The 23,221-nt window shown below is 40.4% G+C and overlaps 1 protein-coding gene across 6 annotated transcripts in view; it reads left to right on the top strand.

Annotated features, from left to right (window-relative positions):
* JHY (junctional cadherin complex regulator) overlaps positions 1 to 23,221 on the top strand; it is a 74,883-nt gene that overhangs the window by 47,075 nt on the left and 4,587 nt on the right. For 4 of the 6 annotated variants that reach the window (XM_073021853.1, XM_008021254.3, XM_073021851.1 and 1 more), the window contains 4 exons: positions 3,853 to 4,508; positions 10,758 to 11,052; positions 20,750 to 20,830; positions 21,617 to 21,745. In XM_073021853.1, coding sequence (XP_072877954.1) covers positions 3,853 to 4,508; positions 10,758 to 11,052; positions 20,750 to 20,830; positions 21,617 to 21,745 — 1,161 coding nt within the window. The remainder of the gene's footprint in view (positions 1 to 3,852; positions 4,509 to 10,757; positions 11,053 to 20,749; positions 20,831 to 21,616; positions 21,746 to 23,221) is intronic. The other 2 variants (XM_008021256.3, XM_008021257.3) reach the window with 2 other exon arrangements.

Raw genomic sequence — 23,221 nt, forward strand, 5'->3', positions numbered from 1 at the left:
ATATTCTATTGAAGAGTCTTGGCCGGGCGTGGTGGCTCATGCCTGTAATCCCAGCACTTTGGGAGGCTGAGGCGGGCGGATCATGAGGTCAGGAGATCGAGACCCATCCTGGCTAACACGGTGAAACCCCATCTCTACTAAAAATACAAAAAAAAAAAAAAAAAATTAGAAAAAAGAGTCTTATCCATGGCTAGAGCCTTCACTTGAAGCCAAGTAATCTCTCTTCATTTAACCTTGACACATAGGCCTTAGTGTCCTGAATCGCTTCGCGCTTGCCTGTGAATCTTCACGGGTTTTCCGAATCCCGCTCAGGTTGTGTGCCCAGACTGAATGCAGTATGTATAAGGCTCTGGACTCCTGCTGGGCAATGTGACGGGCACATTCCCACTGGTTAAGATCTTAACCAGGTATCTTAGTCTGTTTGTGCTGCTATAACAAAATACCATAGATCAGGTGGCTTGGAAACAACAGAGATTAATTTTGTTCACAGTTTTGGAAGCTGGAAGTTCAAGGGCAGGACACTGGCAGTTTCCAGGTCTGTTGAGGATCTGCTTCCTGGTTCATTGGTGCCACCTTCTCACTGTGTTCTCACACTATGGAAGGAGTGAATGAGCTTCCTTGAGCCTATTTTATAAGGACATCAATCCCATGCAGGAGGGCTCTGCCCTCCTGACCTAGTCACCTCGAAAAGGCCACACCTTTAAATAGCATTACCTTGAGGGTTAGAATTTAACGTCCGAGTTTAGGGAGGACATAAACGTTCAAACCATGGCACCAGGCAAGAAACATGTCAGTAGGAAAAAATAAGAGGTTCCCCAAGTAAGTAATGTTTCAAAAGGATAAATAGGATGTTTCCTTTCTTACCCCTCTAAAATAACTCTTAGCTTTCCAGGCAAAGAAAAGATAATGATAGTATTAAAGATATGTAGGATCTTTTACTAATTAATATGAAAGCCCTTGTCATCAAATCCTGATTAACCTTTCCAAAAAACTGTTAATTTGATTTTGCCTCCAACACTATCAATAGATCTATGCTGCTTCTATTCATCTGAACACAGAGTTCTTCCTTACCCACAGAGAAAATTAGAGCCAATTAATATTTTTGCTTGAGATTCTCTTAATATTATCAGATGGAATTTGTATCTCAGGCGTAAAGTACTCATGTTTTATTGTTCATAAACACAGCAGAAAAGCGGAACACAATAGAAATTGCTCCACTTTTGATCTCGGAGCCCAGGCACAACTCTCGGGACTCCGTGGTTGAGTTAGGTTAACTAAGAGCAGGAGTGGCTTTTGTGTTGAAGCAGATGAACTTTTTGGTTGCGATCAGAGCAGGCATTGTCCCGTCTGCTTATGACATGTGAAAGGAAAAGTCGTAAAAGAGAAACAACTGGTGCTGCCTTTCACAGGGTTGGGGACAAAGTTCTCTTGGGTGGCACAGTATGAATGAGCATTACTTAATAACTGAGGATGAGTCCTACTAAGAAATGATCATCCCAGCATTAGGCATCAGGATTCCCCCATGCTAACACTCCATGTGTGACGCAAAAACCTACTGCCATTAAGCAGTTATTCTAAGTGCATGGAGTATGTACTGATTGCAAGTGTTGGTAACAAAAGAACCCCAGTGAGAGCAGGATGGAATAGAGGATTTCAGTGCTGATGGAGATTAAATCGTCTGAGAATGGCTTTGTATATTAACTTCAGGGAACTCAGGTCTTGCCACCTAAAGAGTGACACCTGATGCCCCAATTGTAGGGTAATAAATCTTTAGTAAACCACAGATCACAAGTAGGCTGCTTGGAAGGTGAGAAAAATCGTATCAAGCCCATAAATGGCTTCCTTTCTGGGAACTGAAATGCCATCTCTGGGCACTTATATTTATGTGAATAGAAGATTTAACACTTGAGACAATTGAAGTTTCATAAAATGATGAGTCCTTGGCCTTGTTGTCAAAGCGCCCTGTGAAGTGTACTATTGTGATCTGGATTGTCAGCAGCAAAGGTAATAACGTGATTAAGATCAAGTGGTAACCCAGGATTTCAGATCTAGTACCCAAGAAATTTCTGAGAAGTAAGTATTTTCTTTTTTGGTGAAAATTAAGAGAGAAAAGTAGGGAAAGTACATTTAGATGGCAGCATCCTGGTTACTTCTCTAGTGAGTTAAAGGCTGAACAATTATTGAAAAGAATGACATTATCAGCATCAATTAATATTTTTAGGTCACAGTCAAGGGGGGCATTTTTGACCTTCACGAACAGTGCTGCCAGTCATAAAAAGAGCTGCTATGTTCCATGACCACACCTATAACTTTGTAAAATAGCAATTGTTTTCTGGATCCATTACAAGAAAGGATTTTCTTGGTGCTATGTATTTGCAGAGCCTTCCTGCCCACATTTCCCCAAGCAGCTCAATTTACTGCATGAAAGGAATACCTGGAATTTACCTGGAATACAGAAAATAAGTTTTCCCTTTTTTTGGAGCACCACAAGTAAAAATTTAAAGTATGTAGGAGCTAATCAGAGCCTGGCCAATTCCCTAGAAAGCTCAAATTCTCAAAAGAACAGCTTCTAAATTTCAAATTAGAAGCGTTATTTCTTAAAAATGTGATATAATAAGTAACACTGTGTATTGCTGTTTTAAATTTAACAATCAACATTATCATTATAACATGATTTCACTAGAAATAGAACACTGCTTAATATTATACAGGAATAGAATGAGTCTTAGTGGTTGTATCAGAATGTATCAGAAACGAGAAATCAAAGCTGAACTCTTATCACAGTAATTTGATCATTCTTTCTAGCAAGCTAAAATAATCATTCATCCAATTGCTGCATTTTTTAGTTAATGTTTTATAGATATAAGCTAAAGAGATTTTTTAAATATATGTGTTCAGAAAGGAAGAAATATATTGCAGTTATATAACACACTGATGCATATGGTCATCCTATTGTTTTCAGTAAGCATGTAATCATTCTTTGCAAAGGTCTCTTAACTCAGTCAGTTTTTCACAAAGTAATGAGTGCTTTATTCCTTGGAAAATATTTCTAAATGGCAATAGCACAATATAGTTACATAGTGTATCTATTATACCAGGAGTACATTTTGTTGTCAGGAGACTTTGAAAAGCATAAAGACTGTTCTGAAATTGAAATATTTCCCCCAGATGTTTGATTGCCTAAGCGCAGGCTATATTAAGGAACAGAAGCAAAACAACCCTTGTGGTTTCACAGATGTCCTATCACAGCACAGACTCTTTTATAATCCTCTGAATAAAATCTAATTTGTTTCATCTGGTGAAGAGGTCATTTCTAGCTTCTGACCAGCATGAGTAAAAAGATCTGATCATCTGAATTGTATTTAATATTAGATTTGTACTTGGTTTATACAGCAAATTATTAGTGTTTTCTGGTTAAGATTTTTAAAAATATTCATGTTACTTAAAATAAGCTTATATATTGTGACGTAGATTCGCGTTTGTACTTTATCCGTATCGCTCGAAGTAAAGCTTCCCCACCCCATCCCCCAAGTTGGCGACACTTTTAAGTCAAAGACTTAACTTTTAAAACTTAAACTTTTAAGCCAAAGACTTGTCCTTAATATAAAGCCCGTTCTAAGCTTTCTATTTCTTTCTAAGCTTATAATCCTAAATTTCCAGGAGGAATCACTCAGTTATTAACTCTCCAATGCCCTGAAATTAGGAAAAAAAAGAAAAAATCCCTCTACTTTTTCTGTATCTGCTTTCGGTTCTATAGTCAGCTTCCCAGTCCCCAATTTGAAAAACACTAATTTAAAATTTGTGAAGAGTGCCAGTCTTCTAATTTTACATTAACCAAAAATATCTCTCTAGAATTACCAGGAACACTGGTCTCAATATGAAAGTACAAAATCAAGCAGTGTACCAAGAGGGCAGCCTTCTGAAACGGTGAATGACCATCAACCTTCCAGAAGACCAGCCAAGCCCAAGATTCGAAAACAGCATAAACACCAAAATGGCCTGAAGTCTTTCACAACGGAAGAGGTGACTGCCAGTCCGGAGAACCAGAATAACCCTCCTAGGCAGCAACAGAACCAAAATAAGCCTCTCGATACTTCACCAAAGCCTGAATCAATTGTGATTATGCATGCCTCTAACAATGATGCACAAGCTTCAAGGGCACTTAGGGGCCAGAATCTCAAAGAAACCTCCAATACATTTGCTCCACCAAAACAGGCTTTTGACAAGGTCTTATATAAAAACTCTACTGGATATGACTCTGGACTGAATGTTAATAAAGAAAGAGGACACAAAGCCCAAGAAGAGAAAAGATTTTCATACCAGCAGCTACACACCCTTTCTGACATGGATTTGAACAACCTTAATGAACTTTCTAAGAGACACGTGCTCCTGAGCCAGAAAGGCTCTCAGTTGGTTTATCACAGAAGTGTTCATGGATCAACTGAAAATAAGAAACAACCCAAACAGCCTTACACAGAGACAAAATACAGGAACTTAGAAATGTTATGGTAAGAATTCCCTTTTCTCAAGTGGTTTTCTAGAGGAGAAAGGAGAGACTGCTGCAGAAAGACTGGAGAGGGAGAAGGGCAAGGGGAATCCATAAGGATGGCTAGGTGAGAAGAAGAGTTCACCTAACAACTTCCTTAGCTCTGATTCCTGCCTCAGAGTCCACTTTTTTTTTTTTTTTTTTAGACAGAGTCTTGCTCTGTTGCCCAGGCCGGAGTACAGTGGTGCAATCTTGGCTCATCACAACCTCCACCTCCCGGGTTCAAGCAACTCTTCTGCCTCAGCCTCCCAAGTAGCTGGGATTACAGGCGTTCACCACCGTGCCGGGCTAATTTTTGTGTTTTTAGTAGAGACAGGGTTTCACCATGTTGGCCAGGCTGGTCTCGAACACCTGACCTCAAGTGATCCACCCGCCTTGGCCTCCCAAAGTGCTGAGATTACAGGTGTGAGCCACAGCGCCCAGCCAAGAGTCTACTTTTGATGGATTTCTTTTCGTCTTCCCTGTCTCCTCTATTTTTCCCTTGTAGTTAAACTAGAAGTCGGAGGGAGACAAGGACAGAGGGACCCAGTCAAAAAACATCAGTGCTTTTTTGAGGGCTGCAAGTAATGTTTGGAGGAAACAAATGATCTCCAACATTATCTTGGCCTATCCTGAGAAAATAATCTAAAATACAGAAAAATATGCACATACAAAAAATATCATCATTTATAGAAGTGACCTAAAAATCCAACAATAGGGAATGTTTAGGTAAATTATGATATTTAGTATCATGGAACCACTAAAAATTATGGTTATGAGGAAATGCTTATATAGGAAGAAAATAGTAAGGTACAAAATTACACCTTGGGTTGAATGACACTGGTGGAAAAAAAATTACATCTAGGGAGTATGAGCTCTACTGTGTGAGCTCTACTGTGTTCAAATATGCACAGAAGAAGAAAAATTCACCAAAACATCAATAGTAGTTATCTCTAGCAAGAGAGATTGGGATTTTAAAAATTTATTCTTTATATTTTCAGAACAGTTCAAGTTCCCTACAATGTAGATGTATAACTTCTATAAACAGGAGAATAAAAGTAATTTTAAAAATTACTTCAGGCACCATTTCTTGGTGTACTTCAATCAAACATCCTTTCTACATCCCTAACATGCTGAATATAATGCTACAGTGCTCAATGCTATACAAGATACAAAAGAAGTATGGTGTGTGAGGCGCCTTCAGGGAACTTACGTTCAAAGTAGGGAGACAATTACTCCCTTGTGAGTTGATCAAAGAACATTTAAGTGCTACACTTGGTGGTATGGAATGTAGATTCAATAAGACTTAAAGTTAGCTTCCTAGAAGAGATCATGATAAATAGCAGGCATCTTTGTCTTTTTTTCCCTGATTTTAGAAAGATTATTTCTAACACTTTTACCATTAAAAATAATATTTAGTTTTTGGTAGATTGATAGATGATAGATAGGAAATTTCCTCCTATTCCTCTTTGCAAATAACTTTCAACATAAATGGGTATTTGATTTTATCAAATACTTTTTCTGCACTTATTGAAACATTTCTCCATTAATCCTTTAATGTAATGAAATATGTTAACAAATTTTCTGATGACGCACTATCCTTTTATTCCCAGGGTTAACCCAATTTGTCATACTGCATTTTTAATAAGTTGCTTGATTTGATGTGTTAACACTTTAAGATTTAACATTTTCATATACATGAAGTGAGATTGGCTTATAATTTTCCTATCTGCCAGTGGCCTTGACTGGGTGGATTATCAAGAAAATACCAGCCTTATAAAATGAGTTGAGGACTGTTTCCTCTTTTTGCATCCGCTGGACACTTTATATACAATTGGCCTTATCTGTTACTTGAAGATTTGATAGGATTTTCCTCTAAAACTATTGGGCCATAAACGGGTTTCGTTTGGCTTTTTGTTGTTGTTTGTGAGCAGATTTTAAACTCCTGATGCATTTACTATAATCATTATAAGACTTTGCAGTCTTTTCATTTTCACTTTAGTCAATTTAATAAATCATATTTTTCTGGGAAATATTTTCCTTTTATGCTAGTTTTAAAATGTACTGTCATAAAACTTTTTGTAGTATTTAAATAACTTTAATATTATTCCACTTTTATTATATCTATAATCATGTCCCTCTTTTCATTTTTTTTTTTTAATCTTTTTGGCAACCTCAACCTCCTGGGCTGCTTCTGCTTAATTTTCTCTGTACATATAGCTAATTGATCCTACACTTTTGAGTAGCCTCTTAGTGTAAGTTTCCATAAGGACAACTACATCTGGCAATTTCTCAATTCTTGTCTCTTTCTTGGAGCTCGACTTTCTAGACTACTTTCTTTCTCGTTCTAGACTTGCTACGCAGCTGTCCTGCTGAGGATTCCTTTGCCTTTCTTCTGATAGGATTCTCTTTTCAGTATCTCACATTTTCCTTAGTTTGTTTGAGCACCCCTTCCGGTGATTTTTTTTTCAGATTGAAAATGTGGTCTGAGGACAGGGGACAGCGTGATGGTCAGTTCTCAGCGTGCCAGTGTCTTGTGCCACACTTGTTTTCTGACTGCATTCCGCTGTTGTTGTGCTCATATTATCCCCGAGAATCTCCACGTCCTCATGGAGACTCTTCACTCTTCTCCTTCGTCACCCTTCCTGTTTTTTTACATCCGCGTTCTCTTTCTTAGTTTCCTGTCTAATTTTGGTAGAGAACATCCTCCACCGCTTGAGAAGTAAATGTTATGAGATCTTGCTGAAATTTTCTTTCTTCTGCCCTCGCCCCTGATTGGTAGCTTGGCAGAGGATTGCAGAATTCTTGATTGAAAATTGGCCGGGCACGGTGGCTCATGCCTGTAATCACAGCACTTTGGGAGGCCAAGGCGGGTGGATCACAAGGTCAAGAGTTTGAGACCAGCCTGGCCAAAACAGTGAAACCCCGTCTCTTCTAAAAATACAAAAAATTAACCGGCCATGGTGGCAGGCACCTGTAATCCCAGCTACTTGGGAGGCTGAGGCAGGAGAATGGCATGAACCTGGGAGGTGGAAGTTGTGATGAGCCAAGATTGTGATGTCGCCCACTCCAGCCTGGGTGACAGAGCAAGACCTCCGTCTCAAAAAAAAAAAAAGAAAAGAAAGAAAATCATTGTCCCTCGGAATTACCTTCTTGCATCCAGTGTTGCTGTTGAGAAATCTGAAGCCACCTTATTCTTGATCCTTTATATATAACTTGTCTTGTTTTGTTTTGTTTTGTTTTCTGGAAGCTTTAGGATCTTTTCTTTGCTGAAGTGAAATTTCATAATAATGTGCCTTCGTATAGGTCTATTTTCATAAATTAAGCTGGGGCTTTTAAACCTGAAAACACGTGACCTTCAGTTCTGGGAAAATTTCTTTTTTCTTTTTTTTTTTTTGAGACGGAGTCTGGCTCTGTGGCCCAGGCTGGAGTGCAGTGGCCGGATCTCTGCTCACTGCAAGCTCCGCCCCCCGGGTTTACGCCATTCTTCTGCCTCAGGCTCCTGAGTAGCTGGGACTACAGGCGCCCGCCACCTCGCCTGGCTAGTTTTTTGTATTTTTTAGTAGAGACGGGGTTTCACCTTGTTAGCCAGGATGGTCTCGATCTCCTGACCTCATGATCCGCCCACCTCGGCCTCCCAAAGTGCTGGGATTACAGGCTTGAGCCACCGCACCCAGCCTGGGAAAATTTCTTGAGTCATCTTATGGGTAGTTTCATTCAACCATTTTCTGTTTGCTCTTTCTAGAAACTCCTATGATTCAGATGTGTTTTTCCAGGACTGTTGTTATGATTTTGTTTTCTCTTTCCTTCTCCATTTCTTTGTAATTTTGTTCTACTGTCTGGGAGGGTTTCTCAGTCCTAGCTTCCAGTCTTTCTACTGCTATCATGTTTGTTCATTTCCGACAGGATTTTTTTGTTGTTGTTTCTGTTATTAGTTTCTGAATGTTCCTCTTTTTATAGCCTCATGTTTTTGTTCGTGGATGCAACATCCTTTTTTCTCAACATCTTAGATTTTCAACAAGGCAAAATAGGCTGTAAGGGCCCTTGTGACTGAATTTTTAAGTGTTTTTAATTCCCTGCTTTGTTTCTCTTTCCTCTAGGTCTTTGTCAGTGATGTTTGTTTCTCTTCTCCTATTTTGCTGCCTTCTACCTTACGGCTTGTGTCAGATGTCTGGCAATGCTTGATCGTCTTCTCATGATCAAGTATGAAGGACTAGAAAGCTTATTGGAAGCTCTGAGTGACAGTGCTTGTTGACTTTGAGTACCTATAGAATGATCTGTGGGGGCCATCTGATAGGAAGCCCCTCCTGTAAGTTTTAGGTCTTTTATCTTGGTGGTCAGATTTATTATCTGTGCTTGGTGCTTCACAGGCAGGAGACTCGTTGGCTTCTTCAGAATGAAAACCTCCAGTGAACTGTGGAGAGAGGGAAGGGACAGTTGCCTAGGTGCACAAAATGGAGATGGTGATCTGGAGATCTGACTGGTTCTTCTTTTTTTTTTTTTTTTTTTTGAGACAGAGTCTCACTCTGTCGCCAGGCTGGAGTGCAGTGGCGCGATCTCAGCTCACTGCAACCTCTGTCCACCGGGTTCAAGCGATTCTCCTGCCTCAGCCTCCCAAGTAGCTGGGACTACAGGCACGCACCACCACGCCAAGCTAGTTTTTGTGTTTTTAGTAGAGACTAGGTTTCATCATGTTGGCCAGGATGGTCTTGATCTCTTGACCTCATGATCTGCCCACCTCGGCCTCCCAAAGTGCTGGGATTACAGGCGCGAGCCACCGCGCCCGGCCCCCTTTGAATATTATGTGTGTCAAATTTACTCTATTTTCTCCTGTAGGAACCCCAAATAGCTGTATATTGGATTGTCTATTCTAGACTTCATGCCTTTTCAACTGTTTTTATTTTACGTCTTTTATCTCTCAGTGTTTCTTTCTGAAAAATTTATTCAAATAAGTTTTCCAGCATAATAAATCTCTCTTTACCTGTGTCCAAGATATGCTCTTTAACGTATCCATTGAGTTTTAAATTTCAATGATGATATTTTCATGTCTAGAATTTCTATTTGGTTCTGATTAAACCTCTCTGTTCTGTTTCCAAAATACAGTATTTTAAAATATGTTTATTGGGTTCTTAACTTCTTTTCTCGTGTCTTTACTCATCTTAAACGACCTTCTGAATGTTATCTAGGATCTCTCTATCTGAAGTTCTTGGAAGTCTACTATTGCTATTTGGATGTGTGTGCATGTGTATCTGCTGACTCTCCTACTTGATAGATTATTTCCTCTTCTGGGCAAGGACCTTGGATTGTGAACTCACATTTAGCCACCTTTCCTGTGGAAACCTAGGCAGGCTTGGGTGGGAGTGCATTTCTCCAGAGAAGTTTTATATTTGCTTCTGCCAGATACTACAGAAGTATCCCTCATCCAAGATCATTTTTATATTACTTTCTTCGTGTTGGATTTCCATGATTGTGTGGGTAAGGTAAATTTGAAATCCAAATATTGTATAGATACTCACAAGAGCTTGTTGTTGCTGTTGGCTTTTTGTGGGGAGTGGGGGTTGTTCTGTTTTTCTATTCAGAGCCCAGAGACCAAGACAGACAGACTTGCTTGTTGTTTCTCACGGCTGGTGAATGGGTTTTTAATTAATGTGGCTTTTAACTGAGGATGAGGATGTAGCACCTCAAGTTATAGTCTTCTTACAACGATCTTAGTTCTCATTCCCTGCCTCACACAGCACCAAGATCTTGCATATCCTATACCGGCGTTAACTATTAAAACTCACGCCTGTAGACCCAAAACTCTTGTAAAGAAAGCTATAACTTCAGTTAATCTAAAATCTGCTTTGGTTTTTATTCCTTTTGTTCATTTTGGTCTTTGGAGATTTCTATTTATGTTACCAATTCAACTATGTATTTAAAGGATGTTTAATGTAATGTAACATTTCTAGGTATTTTGCAGTGGGAAGGTCTTTGATTTTTCAAAATGGTGTTTTTCTATTCTGAATGCACTAAACAAAAGTTCTAAATAAAATGTAGACCATCCTAAAGGAAAAAGAGGAGGAGTTTAAGATAAATAAGAAATTAATGTATTCATGAAAAGATTAAGCTAAATGCCATTAATTTGATTTGGGAGTGATAAATACGTCAAGTTAATGGTTCAGAAAGACTTTTATGCTAGAGGTTTTATGTATCCAGATTTTATTAATAGATTTGTGCTTTTTTTTTCATTAAGGAAATTCCATTCTTCTTCTGACAGCCAGCCCGTTAGAGCTTCTCCAGATTCATGGCTCACCCAGATAATGGAGCAGCATCAGCAAGCCTTGGTGCAGCTGACTGACGTGCAGCCCAGTGAAGGGGCCTTATCCAGCGTCACGCTTCCACCTCTACTGTCAAGGGTAGAAAGTGAATCCCAACTCAGTTCAGAGAGAAGCCAAAGAAACCAAGAGAAAATTAGCCGTAGCAATTCTGAAGGCTGTCTGTTTCAACTGGAAAAGGGAAAAAAGCATAAGAAAAGAAACAGCAATAAGGTAATAAAAGCACCATTTTACCAAGTAACCCTTCAATTTTGAGAATACAGATGGACCTTTATTTAATTATAACCCTGGAACAGGGATGGTCATTACTGAGTTGCTGCCACACTGGCTGGCCCAGAGTCCTAAGGAGTTTCTTACTCCTGCCCTTGCTACTCCCTGAGGTTTCCCTCCCCTTCTTTCTAGAAGTTGTTGCTGCCAGGGATGCCCATTTCTCCCTCCTGTTCAAGTCATCTTGGTGAGAGGTCTCCACTTGCAGAGTGGCAAAACTCCTCCTTTCATCCCCAGCTGAAACATCCCTTCCTCAGCAAAGCTTCCATACTCCACCCCAAGCCCCATGCTAACCTGAGTCTTCACGATTATTAAATCATTTCTTCCCAGCTCATTCTCATATCTTAAAAAGCAGAGAAAGTGGGGTTGAGTGAGTGAAAGCGCTTGTTGCCATTGCATTTTTCCCACCATCCGCCACCATGAGAACTCATCTTGGCCTTAATCTCACCCCAACTTCTGCAGTAAAATACGTGGGCTGGCCAGTGATTGAACTTTCCTCTCAAACGTTAGCTGACCTTTACTGAGTTCTTTGTCTCAAATCAATTCACCATTACTAGCATCTTGGTGCACTTAAATCTTTTCTCTTAGGGCCTACATGATTTAACAAGTAAAATTGGAGGCCCAAAGTAGAATGTTTTCAATAAGAAATGAAGGAGCGTAGGAAGGAGACTCTATATGTCCTGTGTATTTCTCTTCTGTCACTGGCAATAAAAAGCCCTCAGGAGAGGTCACTTGCTTCTAGTGTCAAATAATAAGGAAAAAGCTAGAAAATGCATTCTGTTTTACAGGCAACAGGGAAAGGCCTGGTTGAAAGCAATAAGCCTGTGGTGAGTTGGGTTTTCAGGGAACAGACTGAAATGGAGATTTGCATGCAGGAGGTCTATAGTGGAGCAGCCTTGGGAACCTCCCCTTTAAGGGAGTGAGGGAAGCGGGGCTGGGCAGAGATGGGCTGTGATGCAGACACAGCAGTAGCCTTGGCCACGGTTCTGAGGGTTCTAAAGTTGGGATGGCCCTTCAAAGGCAAGGGGCCCAGGCTTTTGTTCTCCCATACCGACCTGCCATTGGATAGTGACTGCCCTGGGGAAGGGTGGTGACTTTGGGCACAGCAGCTCCGCGTGACAGAGGCAGTTTTTAGGGAGGAACTCAGCTGTGAGCCATCAGCAGACAGCACTCCCAGCATCTGGGGAAACGAGTGCCTCAGTCCAGAAGGGCCTCCACTCTCAGACAACTTGAGAGGAATTAAGCAAATGATTTCTAAGTTGAATTCAGTTTGTTATTAAATAATTTCTAGTCTGGGCATGGTGGCTAACGCCTGTAATCCCAGCACTTTGGGAGGCCGAGGTGGGTGGATCACCTGCGGTCAGGAGTTCACGACCAGCTTGGACAACATAGTGAAACTCCATCTCTACTAAAATACAAAAATTAGCTATGCGTGGTAGTGGGCGCCTGTAATCTCAGCTACTGGGGAGGCTGAGGCAGGAGAATCACTTGAACCTGGGAGATGGAGGTTGCAGTGAGCCGAGATTGCAGCATTTCACTCCAGTCTGGGTAACAAGAGTGAAACTCTGTCTCAATAATAATAATAATAATGATTTCTACTAGGAACTTGTAAGGTGCTGGGATATAAAGATGAGCCATGACCCTTCCTCAGAAGAAGCTTCCAGTTGCATGGAACTTGGGAAGGCAGACATGTAAATGCTTATCATGTTGCAGTATAATGTTGCAAGCAAAAAACAAATAATGATATTAATTAATAATAAAAGTGGTCATAATAATGTAGGCACGCATGGGGAGCACAGAGGAACATAAAGGAAAACTGATATCCTGACCTGGGGGTCAGGCAAAGCTTCAGAAGATAATTCAGAACTAAGTCTTAGAGGGTGGTGAAGAATTGGCAAAGAAGACTGCAAGAGCAGACCGGGCGCGGTGGCTTATGCCTGTAATCCCAGCACTTTGGGAGGCTGAGGCAGGTGGATCACAAGGTCAGGAGTTCGAGGCCAGCCTCACCAATATGGTGAAACCCCATCCCTACTAAAAATACAAAAATTAACCGGGTGTGGTGGCAGGCGCCTGTAGTCCCAGTTACTCGGGAGGCTGAGGCAGGAGAATTGCTTGAACCCGGGAGGTGGAGGTTGCAGTGAGCCAAGATCGCACCACTGCACTCCAGCCTGGGCGACAGAGCAAGACTCCATCTCAAAAAAAAAAAAAAAAAAAAAAAAAAAAAGACTGCAAGAGCAATTCAGGCGGGAGTACCAGCACGAACAGAGGTGCTGAAGCTGTAACATAGTGCATGCTGGGGATGAGAGCATTTCAGGTCCTTGTGACTAAATCTGGGAGGCAAGGAGTGTTGAAAGATGGGAGCGGAGTGGTGGATAGGGGCCAGGTCTTAGAGGATCTCGTTTTCCATTTAAAGAAGTACTTTATTCTGTAGGCCAGGGGGGATCATGGAGGACTTTTAAACAGGGTTGGATTTGTATTTTAGAAAGGCAGCTCTAGCTATGGTGTGCAGGGCAGATGTAAGACATCCCAGAAAGTGATGGGATTAGGAAGTCTGTGGATCCTCAAGTGGGGCCTTTAGAGAAAAAGATAAGGAGTGGCCTCAAAGAGAAGGGGAAGCTGGCCTGGAACAGGCAGCGAGAGGTACTAATGAGAAGAAAAGGAGGATGTCTTGGGGCTGAGATATGACCCCAGCCCAATCTTGCAGCTCCCATCTTGAGCCCATCTGTGTACCAAGGGTCTTCAGCTCGCAACCCTAGAGTTCTTACCCCAGCTCCTTCACATACCCGCTCCTGGGGGCTCTTTGAACTCCTCATTCCAACTTCACCCTCTCATGTCTTCCCCTCTACTGGGGACAGTACCCTATCCATGCCCACATTGTGGAATCCACAACTAGTGACCTGGAGCTGGGAGAATCCCCGGTTCTGCTGTAAATAAGGAGAAAGGTGTTTCTTGTTTCTTTTTTTTTTTTTTTTGATATAGAATCTCGTTTTATCGCCTAGGCTGGAATGCAGTGAAGCAATCTCGGCTCACTGCAACCTCCACTTCCTGAGTTCAAGTGATTCTCCTGCTTCAGCCTCCTGAGTAACTGGGATTACAGGCACGCGCCACCACACCTGGCTGATTTTTGTATTTTTAGTAGAGATGGGGTTTCACCATGTTGGCCAGGCTGGTCTCGAACTCCTGACCTCTGATGATCCACCTGCCTTGGCCTCCCACATTGCTGGAATTATAGGTGTGAGCCACTGCGCCCAGCCACAAGTGTATTTTTTTAATCACAGGTAACTTCTTTTTCCACAGAAACATCATTACCTGGTAGTTAGGCTGTAAGGTATTATTAGTACTGTTTTCAAGAGTTTTGTGACTAAAGTAGGTTTTGAAGACTTGACTAGGAAGCTGCACATCATCCGTATTATTTCTATAGGGACATGTATTCAGAACACATTTTCGAGGTGAGGACAGCCTGTTCACTGCAGTACATATAGATTACCAGGGCCTAAATTTAGCTCAAACACACTAGCTCACAAGGGAATCTTCTAGGTTAGGGTTCTTGCCAATGATGGGTTGTTGCTGAAAATGCAAGCTTTTGAACTTAATTCTCACTCGGCAAGATTTAGAGGAAGCCATGGACCCATTCATTCCTAGGTTCTCATCTCTGTTCCCAATATCTCTTATGACTTGGACAAGTTATTAATGCACCTCAGCCCTCTTTTCTTCATCTGCAGAATTATTCTTTCTTTTTGTAGATTTAGTGTGATATTAAGTGAAATAATGTATTAAAACCATAGCTTAGTCCCTAGCAAAGAAGAAACATCAACTAAATGTTAGTTTCCTTTCCCTTTCCCCTTCTTTTAGTTGATTGAATTTATGTTTCACTGAGAAAAATAGAGGAAAGTACTCCGACGACAGTGTGTGTCACCAAAATCTAAGCACTTGGGAGGTCAGGGGAGAGGAAGGAAAATTTGCAGTTGCTGCCTTCCCAGCCATCTTTCCAACTGGGAACATCCCCCTTCTTGCTTTCTATCAGGAATGTTACAATCTATATATCCATTTTCTCAATCCAGCACCTTCAGCTTACATCTGACAAATTCACAGAAGTGCTCTTTGTCCTTTAAGATATTCCAGAAGCTAAAATGACTTAGAAATGAGCTATTTGTATAGGACAGCAGGTAGTCAAGGCACCAGACAGAGGGGATCATTATCCAGGTCATGGCCATTTGCTGGTCACATCAAATCTTTTGGTTTCCAAGGGAATTGCCCTGAACCACATTAAAACTTTGAGGATTTGTAAAGATAATAGGCCCAAGCACCCTTCCTCTTCTCCTGAAAGTTCTGTTGTAACTGAGTTCTGAATGCCAGGCATTGTCCATGCCATGAAATCTAGACATCAGGCAGTCAGGGATCAACGGATGACAAACGGCATAAAAATATCTGTTGCAACCCACCACGAAATGACTGCTTCAGGAGTTTGCTGACAGCTAACTCTGCTGAGCTGAAGTAATTAACTCATGTGTTGGTGTCACAGACAATCTGGGCATTGCTGCTTGACTGCTTCTAAGAAGGGGTTTATTTGGATTAAGTTTAGCAACTGCAGAGCAAATTTCCTTCACTTGCTGTTCCACAGTATTTGAGGCATTGTTTTTTGTCATGTTTTTCAGTAACTTTCTCACACTTACACATCTGAGGAATTTTCTGGAGAATAGCTCTGCAGTGGCCCCCCAGCAGGGTACCACCTTTCAGAGTTGAAACAGGTCCTGACAAGAACAGTCAATGTCATTTCCAATCAGGGCACACTGTGTCCCAAGTTTGCAATTAAAAACTCTGCTGTCTTGAGAAGAACTGTGGTTAATTCCTGGTACAAACCTTGCATCAGGAAAGTCCTATGCCATCGTCCACTAAAGCGATCAAGTGTGAACACCAGTACAGAGGGGCTGGTCTGGCCTTAACAATCCTCAGATGGTGCCAGACTCGGTCGATGCCAGCTCGTGTGCGTCTTATGCAAAGACCAGCAGCAAATCTCATCAGGGATTGGTTGAGAGCATGCCTGCATTTTCCAATTTGTTCCCCTTGTGTTTGGAGACCTAACAAGACTATCATTGTTGATTTACTTTTTTTTTTTTTTTAAATATTGTGCTACTGTGACCTTTTAGTCTTGTAACAGCCATGGAGAGATAAATCAAAGTGAATTCTGGGGGATTATTTTTACTATAAAAGACTTTTGAGGAGCCAGAAAGTAGATTAGTGGTTGCCTAGGGCTGGAGGTGGAGGGGGCAAAGCAAGTGACTGCTAATGGGGACAGGATTTCTTTTCAGGGTGATGAAAATGTTCTAACATTGGAATGTGGTGATGTTTACACAACCTGGTGAATATACTGAAAACCATTGTATTGTACAACTTCAAGTGGGTAAATTTTGTGGTATGTGAATTATATCTCTATAAGCTGCTAAAAAGACTTTTGATGGAGAGAGATCAAACAAAATTGCACCTCTGAGAACAAATCAAGATTACTTGCACCAGCCTTAAGCAAATCCAAGATTTTTCATTGCCGGTCACCCAGAACAAACTCCGTTAGGAGCCATCACCATCCCTTGAGAAAAGTCCCTTTGCTATAAGCACTTCATCCATCCTGTAAAGGGATCAGCAGCACTTGGAGATCACCCTTTGGGCCACACTCTCGCCCTTCATATTGAGGTGTAGTACTAGACCCTGGCTCTGTTTTTCTGTGATAGCCAACATGTTTATTGTAGGTGATAGCAAGAACTGTGGCTGGAGAGCACTGGGCAATTATTCATGCTTCACAGTGTGTCTTTTGTAAGTCAGTGGAATGATTAGAAGTTAAGCTGCTTCAGACTTAGGATGTGATTTGTGAGCACTGATCATTTCTTTCTCATCACCTTTGGACAAATTGGATTTACGACTTGGACATGAGCAGGCGTTTTTTCCTTCCTTTTAATTATTGGTTTACTTTGGCAAATAGTAATTCAGTGACTGCAAAACAACCATACAGATGGCATATATAAGAGAAAGAACAAATTTTCAATTGTGAAATATAAGTTGTCTGAGTTCATTCACCCACTGAAAATTGATAAAGGTTTTAAAATGTGATAATACCCAGTATAACCAAGGTTTGGACGAAAAGAGCGATCTTATGGCTCCATTGCTAATTAATTGATGGCCTTAAACATATTCATTTTATTTCAATAATTCTACTGCTATTAACTTATCTCAAAGAAATAATCAAAGTAGCCCAGAAAAACAATGCTTAACCTAGAACAGCTTAAATGTTCAATATTTAGAGGAATAAACAGTCCAACAAAACTAGATGATAGAATGTTATGCATAAAACTCACATTAAAAAATATATATACTGACAGAAAAATGTACTGTAGTACTAAAATGCTTAGAAAAAATAAGAATTTGGGCTGGGTGTGGTGGCTCACCCTGTAATCCCAGTACTTTGGGAGGCCCAGGCTGGTGGATCACCTGAGGTCAGGAGTTCGAGACCAGCCTGGCCAACATGGTGAAACCCTGCCTCTACTAAAAATACAAAAATTAGCCAGACATGGTGGCAGGCGCCTGTAATCCCAGCTACTTGGGAGGCTGAGCCAGGAGAATCGCTGGAAACTGGGAGGTGGAGGTTGTGGTGAGCCGAGATCGCACCATTGTACTCTAGCCTGGATGACAGAGTGACACTCCATCTCAAAAAAAAAAAAAAAAAAAAAAGAAAAAGGAAGAAAAAGAAATGAAATGAAAAAAAATAGTGAATGGACAATTGTATAAAAGTATGAACAGACAGATATAATGGACAGGCGGTCACTCTCGTGGTTGTGCTGAGTGGTGACTTCTGTTTTCTTAAAGGAGATGTATGATTTTGAAATACCCTTCAATGAACAATGTGTCTTCTGCATACTTTAATGTTACTAATTTTTAAATGATTTTAGTCCAAAGCCTTCTTTAAGAATCTTGTTTCACTTTTTAGAATTAGAATTAGAGTATTGACTATAAATGTTTAACATTCTAATGGGGCAAATTCTATTTACAGAACTTGGAATCCTTGCAGTGTAGAAGTGTTGCCCATGTAGCGCATCATTTTGGCCCTTTTAAATTATTAATGCAACATGAAAGTGCTGAGATATTAGGAATATTGCCTTCAGTGGGCAAGTAACACAATTACCATTTACAGTGATTTCTGAAATATGAGTTCATTCTTCTTACATACAATTAATCCACAAGTAGGTGATTGCTAGCACTGGTGGTTCCACAGCTCAGAACATCAGAACCAGTACTGTTGTGATTCTCTTTTTTCCCTGGCTACAAAATTGCTGCTGCAGCTCCAGCTCCAGGAATCATATCCTTATTTGAGCCAAGAAAAAAGGAAGGGGAAGGGGCTACCACAGCCTTAAAGCTTTCCAAAATATACACTGTACCCAACGAACTTTTGCTTAGACTTCATGGGCAAGAGCTCAGTGCTGAGGAGTCAGTGCTGGAGAATGTTTGTCTTTTGAACATGGACAGTGGGAAGTGGCAGTGGAGAAGTGAATTGGGATGACTCTGGGTACTCAGTAGACCACAGTGAGCAGGACATGTTCTTGTAGTGGTTGATACAGTGTGTTTATACAAGTTCATTTTTAAGATTGGAGAGTTATATGCAATAATTATATCTAATATGAGAAAATGTCCTATATTAAGTCTCTGGACTATCTCTGCTAAGTTTTGTCTTAGAAAAGGGCAAATTAGATGTATATCTTAGGACTTAATAATTAACAGGAGTGCAGCTGGTCGCGGTGGCTCAGACCTGTAATCTCAGCACTTTGGGAGGCCGAGGTGGCTGGATCACTTGAGGCCAGGAGTTTGAAACCAGCTTGGCCAACGTGGTGAAACCCCGTTTCTACCAAAAGTACAAAAATTAGACAGTCTCATAACCTGGCCTCAAACTAAATAAATAGATAAAATTTTTTAAATGGAATAATTAACAGGAGATTTCAAAATTGATAAAAATCCTGTGCTTTGTCATTAACATATAGACAGGGACTAACATCCACAGTTAGGTACACGACAGCTGCTTCTTCAATGTGGTGGATTTTTCTCCATTTTAAGCAGTAACTTACATGTGCCTTAAGAAGCTACTGTCATCCAACCACCTCTTTTATATTGTCTTTCCCATCCTTCCCAAAAAGGAAGCCAAATTAACTAACAAACTGAAATTTCAAAAGGATGTGAGTTCCCTGTAAGGGGAAGTAGCGAGTCTAAACTTCAGGGGATTTTTTGTGTTTTTGTGTGTGTGTGTGTGTTTTTTTTTTTTTCCTTAAAACAGAGTCTCGCTCTGTCAACCCAGGCTGGAGTGCAGTGGTGCGATCTCGGCTCACTGCAACCTCCGCAGTTCAAGCGATTCTCCTGCCTCAGCCCCCCGAGTAGCTGGGATTACAGGTGCCTGCCACCACACCTGCCTAATTTTTGTATTTTTAGTAGGGACAGGGTTTCACCCTGGCCAGGCTGGTCTCGAACTTCTAACCTCAGGTGATCTGCTCACTTCAGCCTCCCAAAGTGCTGGTATTACAGGCATGAGTCACCATGCCCAGCCTAAACTTCAGTTTTAATTTTGAAAGCAGTGGTTTCGGAGATATCTTAATCTATCAGGGGATAGACAGGCAGTAGAATATTAGGGTTTTTTCCTGCCTATTATTGTGCTCAGGTGCCATGATCTAATCAGTCAGTTGTCTCACTTTCTTGCTGTCCATCCTTTTAAATAGGCAATACTAATAAGAGTTGTCATATTAAATTCTGTGTGCCCTTCAACATATCTGAAATCACACTGACTGGACAAAATGAGTTTCTTAGTGAGTCTTGCCAAGACTCTCAAATGCTTACTTTTCTCTGGAATATTATAAATGGATTATAATTGTTTTTCCCTTAAAATTACCTTTTTCCCCAAATAATCAATAGCAAAACTTGAAAGGTTGGTACCTTCTTCTCTTCTGGAGTGTCTCTAACAGATAATGCTGTGACATCACTGGACAGGGTATTCTCTTTTTGAAGCACTGTGTTTATCTGATGCATTTCGATGCTTTCTTCCTGGGAAGTTATTTGGCTCAGCAAACTGTCTAAGACTGGACAAAATGGTAATAGGAGCAGTGGCAAAGTAATAACATATATGTTGTGTTAAAAACGTTAATAGCAAGGGCCAGGTGAAGTGGCTCACATCTGTAATCCCAGCGACTCAAGAGGCTGAGGTGGGAGGATCACTTAAGCTCAGGAGTTCAAGCCTAGGAGTTCAAGACCAGCCTGGGCAACATAGCAAAATCAGGTATCTCCAAAAAAATTAAAATAAAAAACATTCATAAGAAAACAGGACATCACTAGCTTGAAAACTTTTATTTGTAATTTCAGAATTTCAAGTTTCTTTATCGCAGAAGTGGAAAAGTGAAAACATGTTAGCTAACCAGCTACAAATTACCAAAGAGACTATTACCAATAACTACCACTAAAATGGAAGAATTGTCTGGAAATGCAGCCATTCTCTGACAGTGCACACAGGCTTTCATTATTTTCCTTCTTACTTGATGTGGCTGTGACAACTTTCGGAGTGGTAGGAGTAGAGGGACACACAAGTCCTTAAAAGAAACTGTTTCTGTGGTTGTATTTTTAGAATACCAAGCTGAAAGGTTATCAGAAAAGAGACGTGAAGCTTGGAGGCCTCGGACCTGACTTTGAGTCCATCAGAGACAAAGTGAGTGAGATGCACATACAGTGTTTCCAGACCTGACTCAGCCCATCTGTCTGTTAGGAAACTTTATGAAGACGTGCCCCCAGAATTAAGCCCTAATTCAAATGTCTCACTCGGCATAGAGACCCTTCTGAAATAACATTGGTATAGAGACCCGGACACACCTCTTGCCTTAAAATAAAAATACGTAGCCCATGTTGTTATATGTGTCTGTCTTTCGGTTAGTTTTGAAGGCCTGCACGGCACAGTGGGACCCGTGCACATGAAAATAAATGTGTATGTTATGTGGTCGTTGGTCTTTCCCACTAGAGTTATCTTGATAATCGTGAAGAGTGGCTACAGAGAAGACACTTAGAGGAAGAGTTTCCCAACCCCTGAAAAGTACATCCACTTTATTCTCTTTCCTCTAGTGAAAAGAGATCTTCATTTAATGTGTTTTAACTGCAGTTGCACTCAAGGCATAAAAAGAGAGTATAGTTCAAAGTTGGAAGCAAAAATGAAAATAAATTGGGTAAATGCAACAAAGAAGGTTCTGAATGTGATTTAGCCCCTGTTAAGGGCATACTGGGCGTGCTATTGCAGTGAGGTGCCTCCTCACAGAGAGACTATTTCAAGGAGAAACAATTAACTTAACCATTTCACTGCTACCACCTTACTCTAGGTGATCCCATTTCTCCTGTATAGCTGATAAGATATGCCCAGTATACCGAAACCAGGGCATCGCTTTAAATAGAGAGCAGAGAGAAGTAGCAGCACCTGGATTCATCATAACTTTGTTTCTCTGAACAGACGCAAAAATTAATACACCAAAAGGAATATGCAAAACAAGTCAAGGAGTACAACATGAAGACACTATCCGTTCTATCAAAACCACAAACAGAAAAAGCTCAAAATAAATCTGCTATACCTCGGCAGAAGGTAAGAAATTCTCAACAAGGCATTTATATTTTCAATCAGAATTAAAAGGAAACTTTTATTACCACCCTTTTTTTTTTTTTTTTTTTTTTTTGATTAGCAACAGGGTCTTGCTGTCTTGCCCAGGATGGTCATAAACTCCTGGGCTCAAGCTGTCCTCCCAACTAAGCCCAAAGTGCTGGGATTACAGGCAGAGCCAACACACCCAACCTGTTTTCTTGTAACTTAAGAAAAACCTGCCCATGTTTTTTGGAACACAGGAGATGTTTTAACTACTTCCATTCCTGTAGCTACCCATCATTCACAAATAGCAATGCAATAGTCACACACACACACACGCACACACACGATGCTGTAAAGTTAACCTTTATTTTTCCTGAAGTGATTATCTCCACGTCTTTTCTTCCAAGAACAGTATTTTAAATTTGTCACACATAAAAATTAAATAATCATGTGATTTCTTAAATGAGCAAGCTTCATCATCAATTTTATTTTGTATCATTAAATAAACTTTAAGGTAGTTGTTGTCTTCTTGCTGCTTATATGTCAAAGAAAAGACACATAATCATTGTTTCTCTCAACTTCATTCCCCTACACTTTGCGTAAGGATTGTAGTATATAAGTTCCTCTATTGAAGAAAAATGATTTCATGGAATACAGAATGTTCTCCCTCTCAGATGGCATCAACCATCAGTCATGATGTGAATGAAATATGTACACAGAGCTTTGCAGTACAAGTCTCTGCCTCAATTGATCTATCCAGTCTCTGTAAGGACACGGGACCCTTTGCACGAGCAACAAGAGATCCTTTGGTGCCTGCAGGAATTTGTACTTCATGTTCTCTTTCACAGACCATCATATTTTCTATTTATTGCCTTTCTTCCTCAGACCTTGAAGACCTCAATCCACTTGATTGAGTTTCTATGGTGCTACTTTTTCTTTTTTTCTCTAATCCCTTATTTTTTCATGAAGTGTTTCAAGGCAACAAACCTATAATTAGAAATATCTGTAACCTTCACCTACATGCACTGAGAAGTCTAGACTTTTCCTTTCTACATTTTAGAGGTTTTTTTCCCCTCTTGCAGGACTGAAAGCATACAATCCATTTGTATTGCAGCTATCAACAATCTCTCACTAAAATGCAAAACTGTCATAAAGGCAGGTTTAGAAATCCTATTTAGTGATCTCATTTTTATTGTAATGCCTTTCAGAACTGACATCACTGAGAAAAAGACTGCGTTTTTCAGCATCTAGATTGCTATAGAAAGAAAAAAAATTAACCTCAAATACTTTCTAGATCCTAGGAACAAGAATAGCTGGTATAATGATGGGAGCTCAAGTGTATATAAACTACAGTGATGTCTTTGGTCTCAAGCTGTAACAAGTCTTCTTTGGATAGAAAGGTCTATTAATATCTCCTTAATAGAAGTTTGGTTTTACTAAGACTTCCAGAAACTAAGTAGACCAAACACATAAGAA

The sequence above is a fragment of the Chlorocebus sabaeus genome, chromosome 1 (genome assembly GCF_047675955.1).
Source record: "Chlorocebus sabaeus isolate Y175 chromosome 1, mChlSab1.0.hap1, whole genome shotgun sequence".
NCBI lineage: Eukaryota > Metazoa > Chordata > Mammalia > Primates > Cercopithecidae > Chlorocebus > Chlorocebus sabaeus.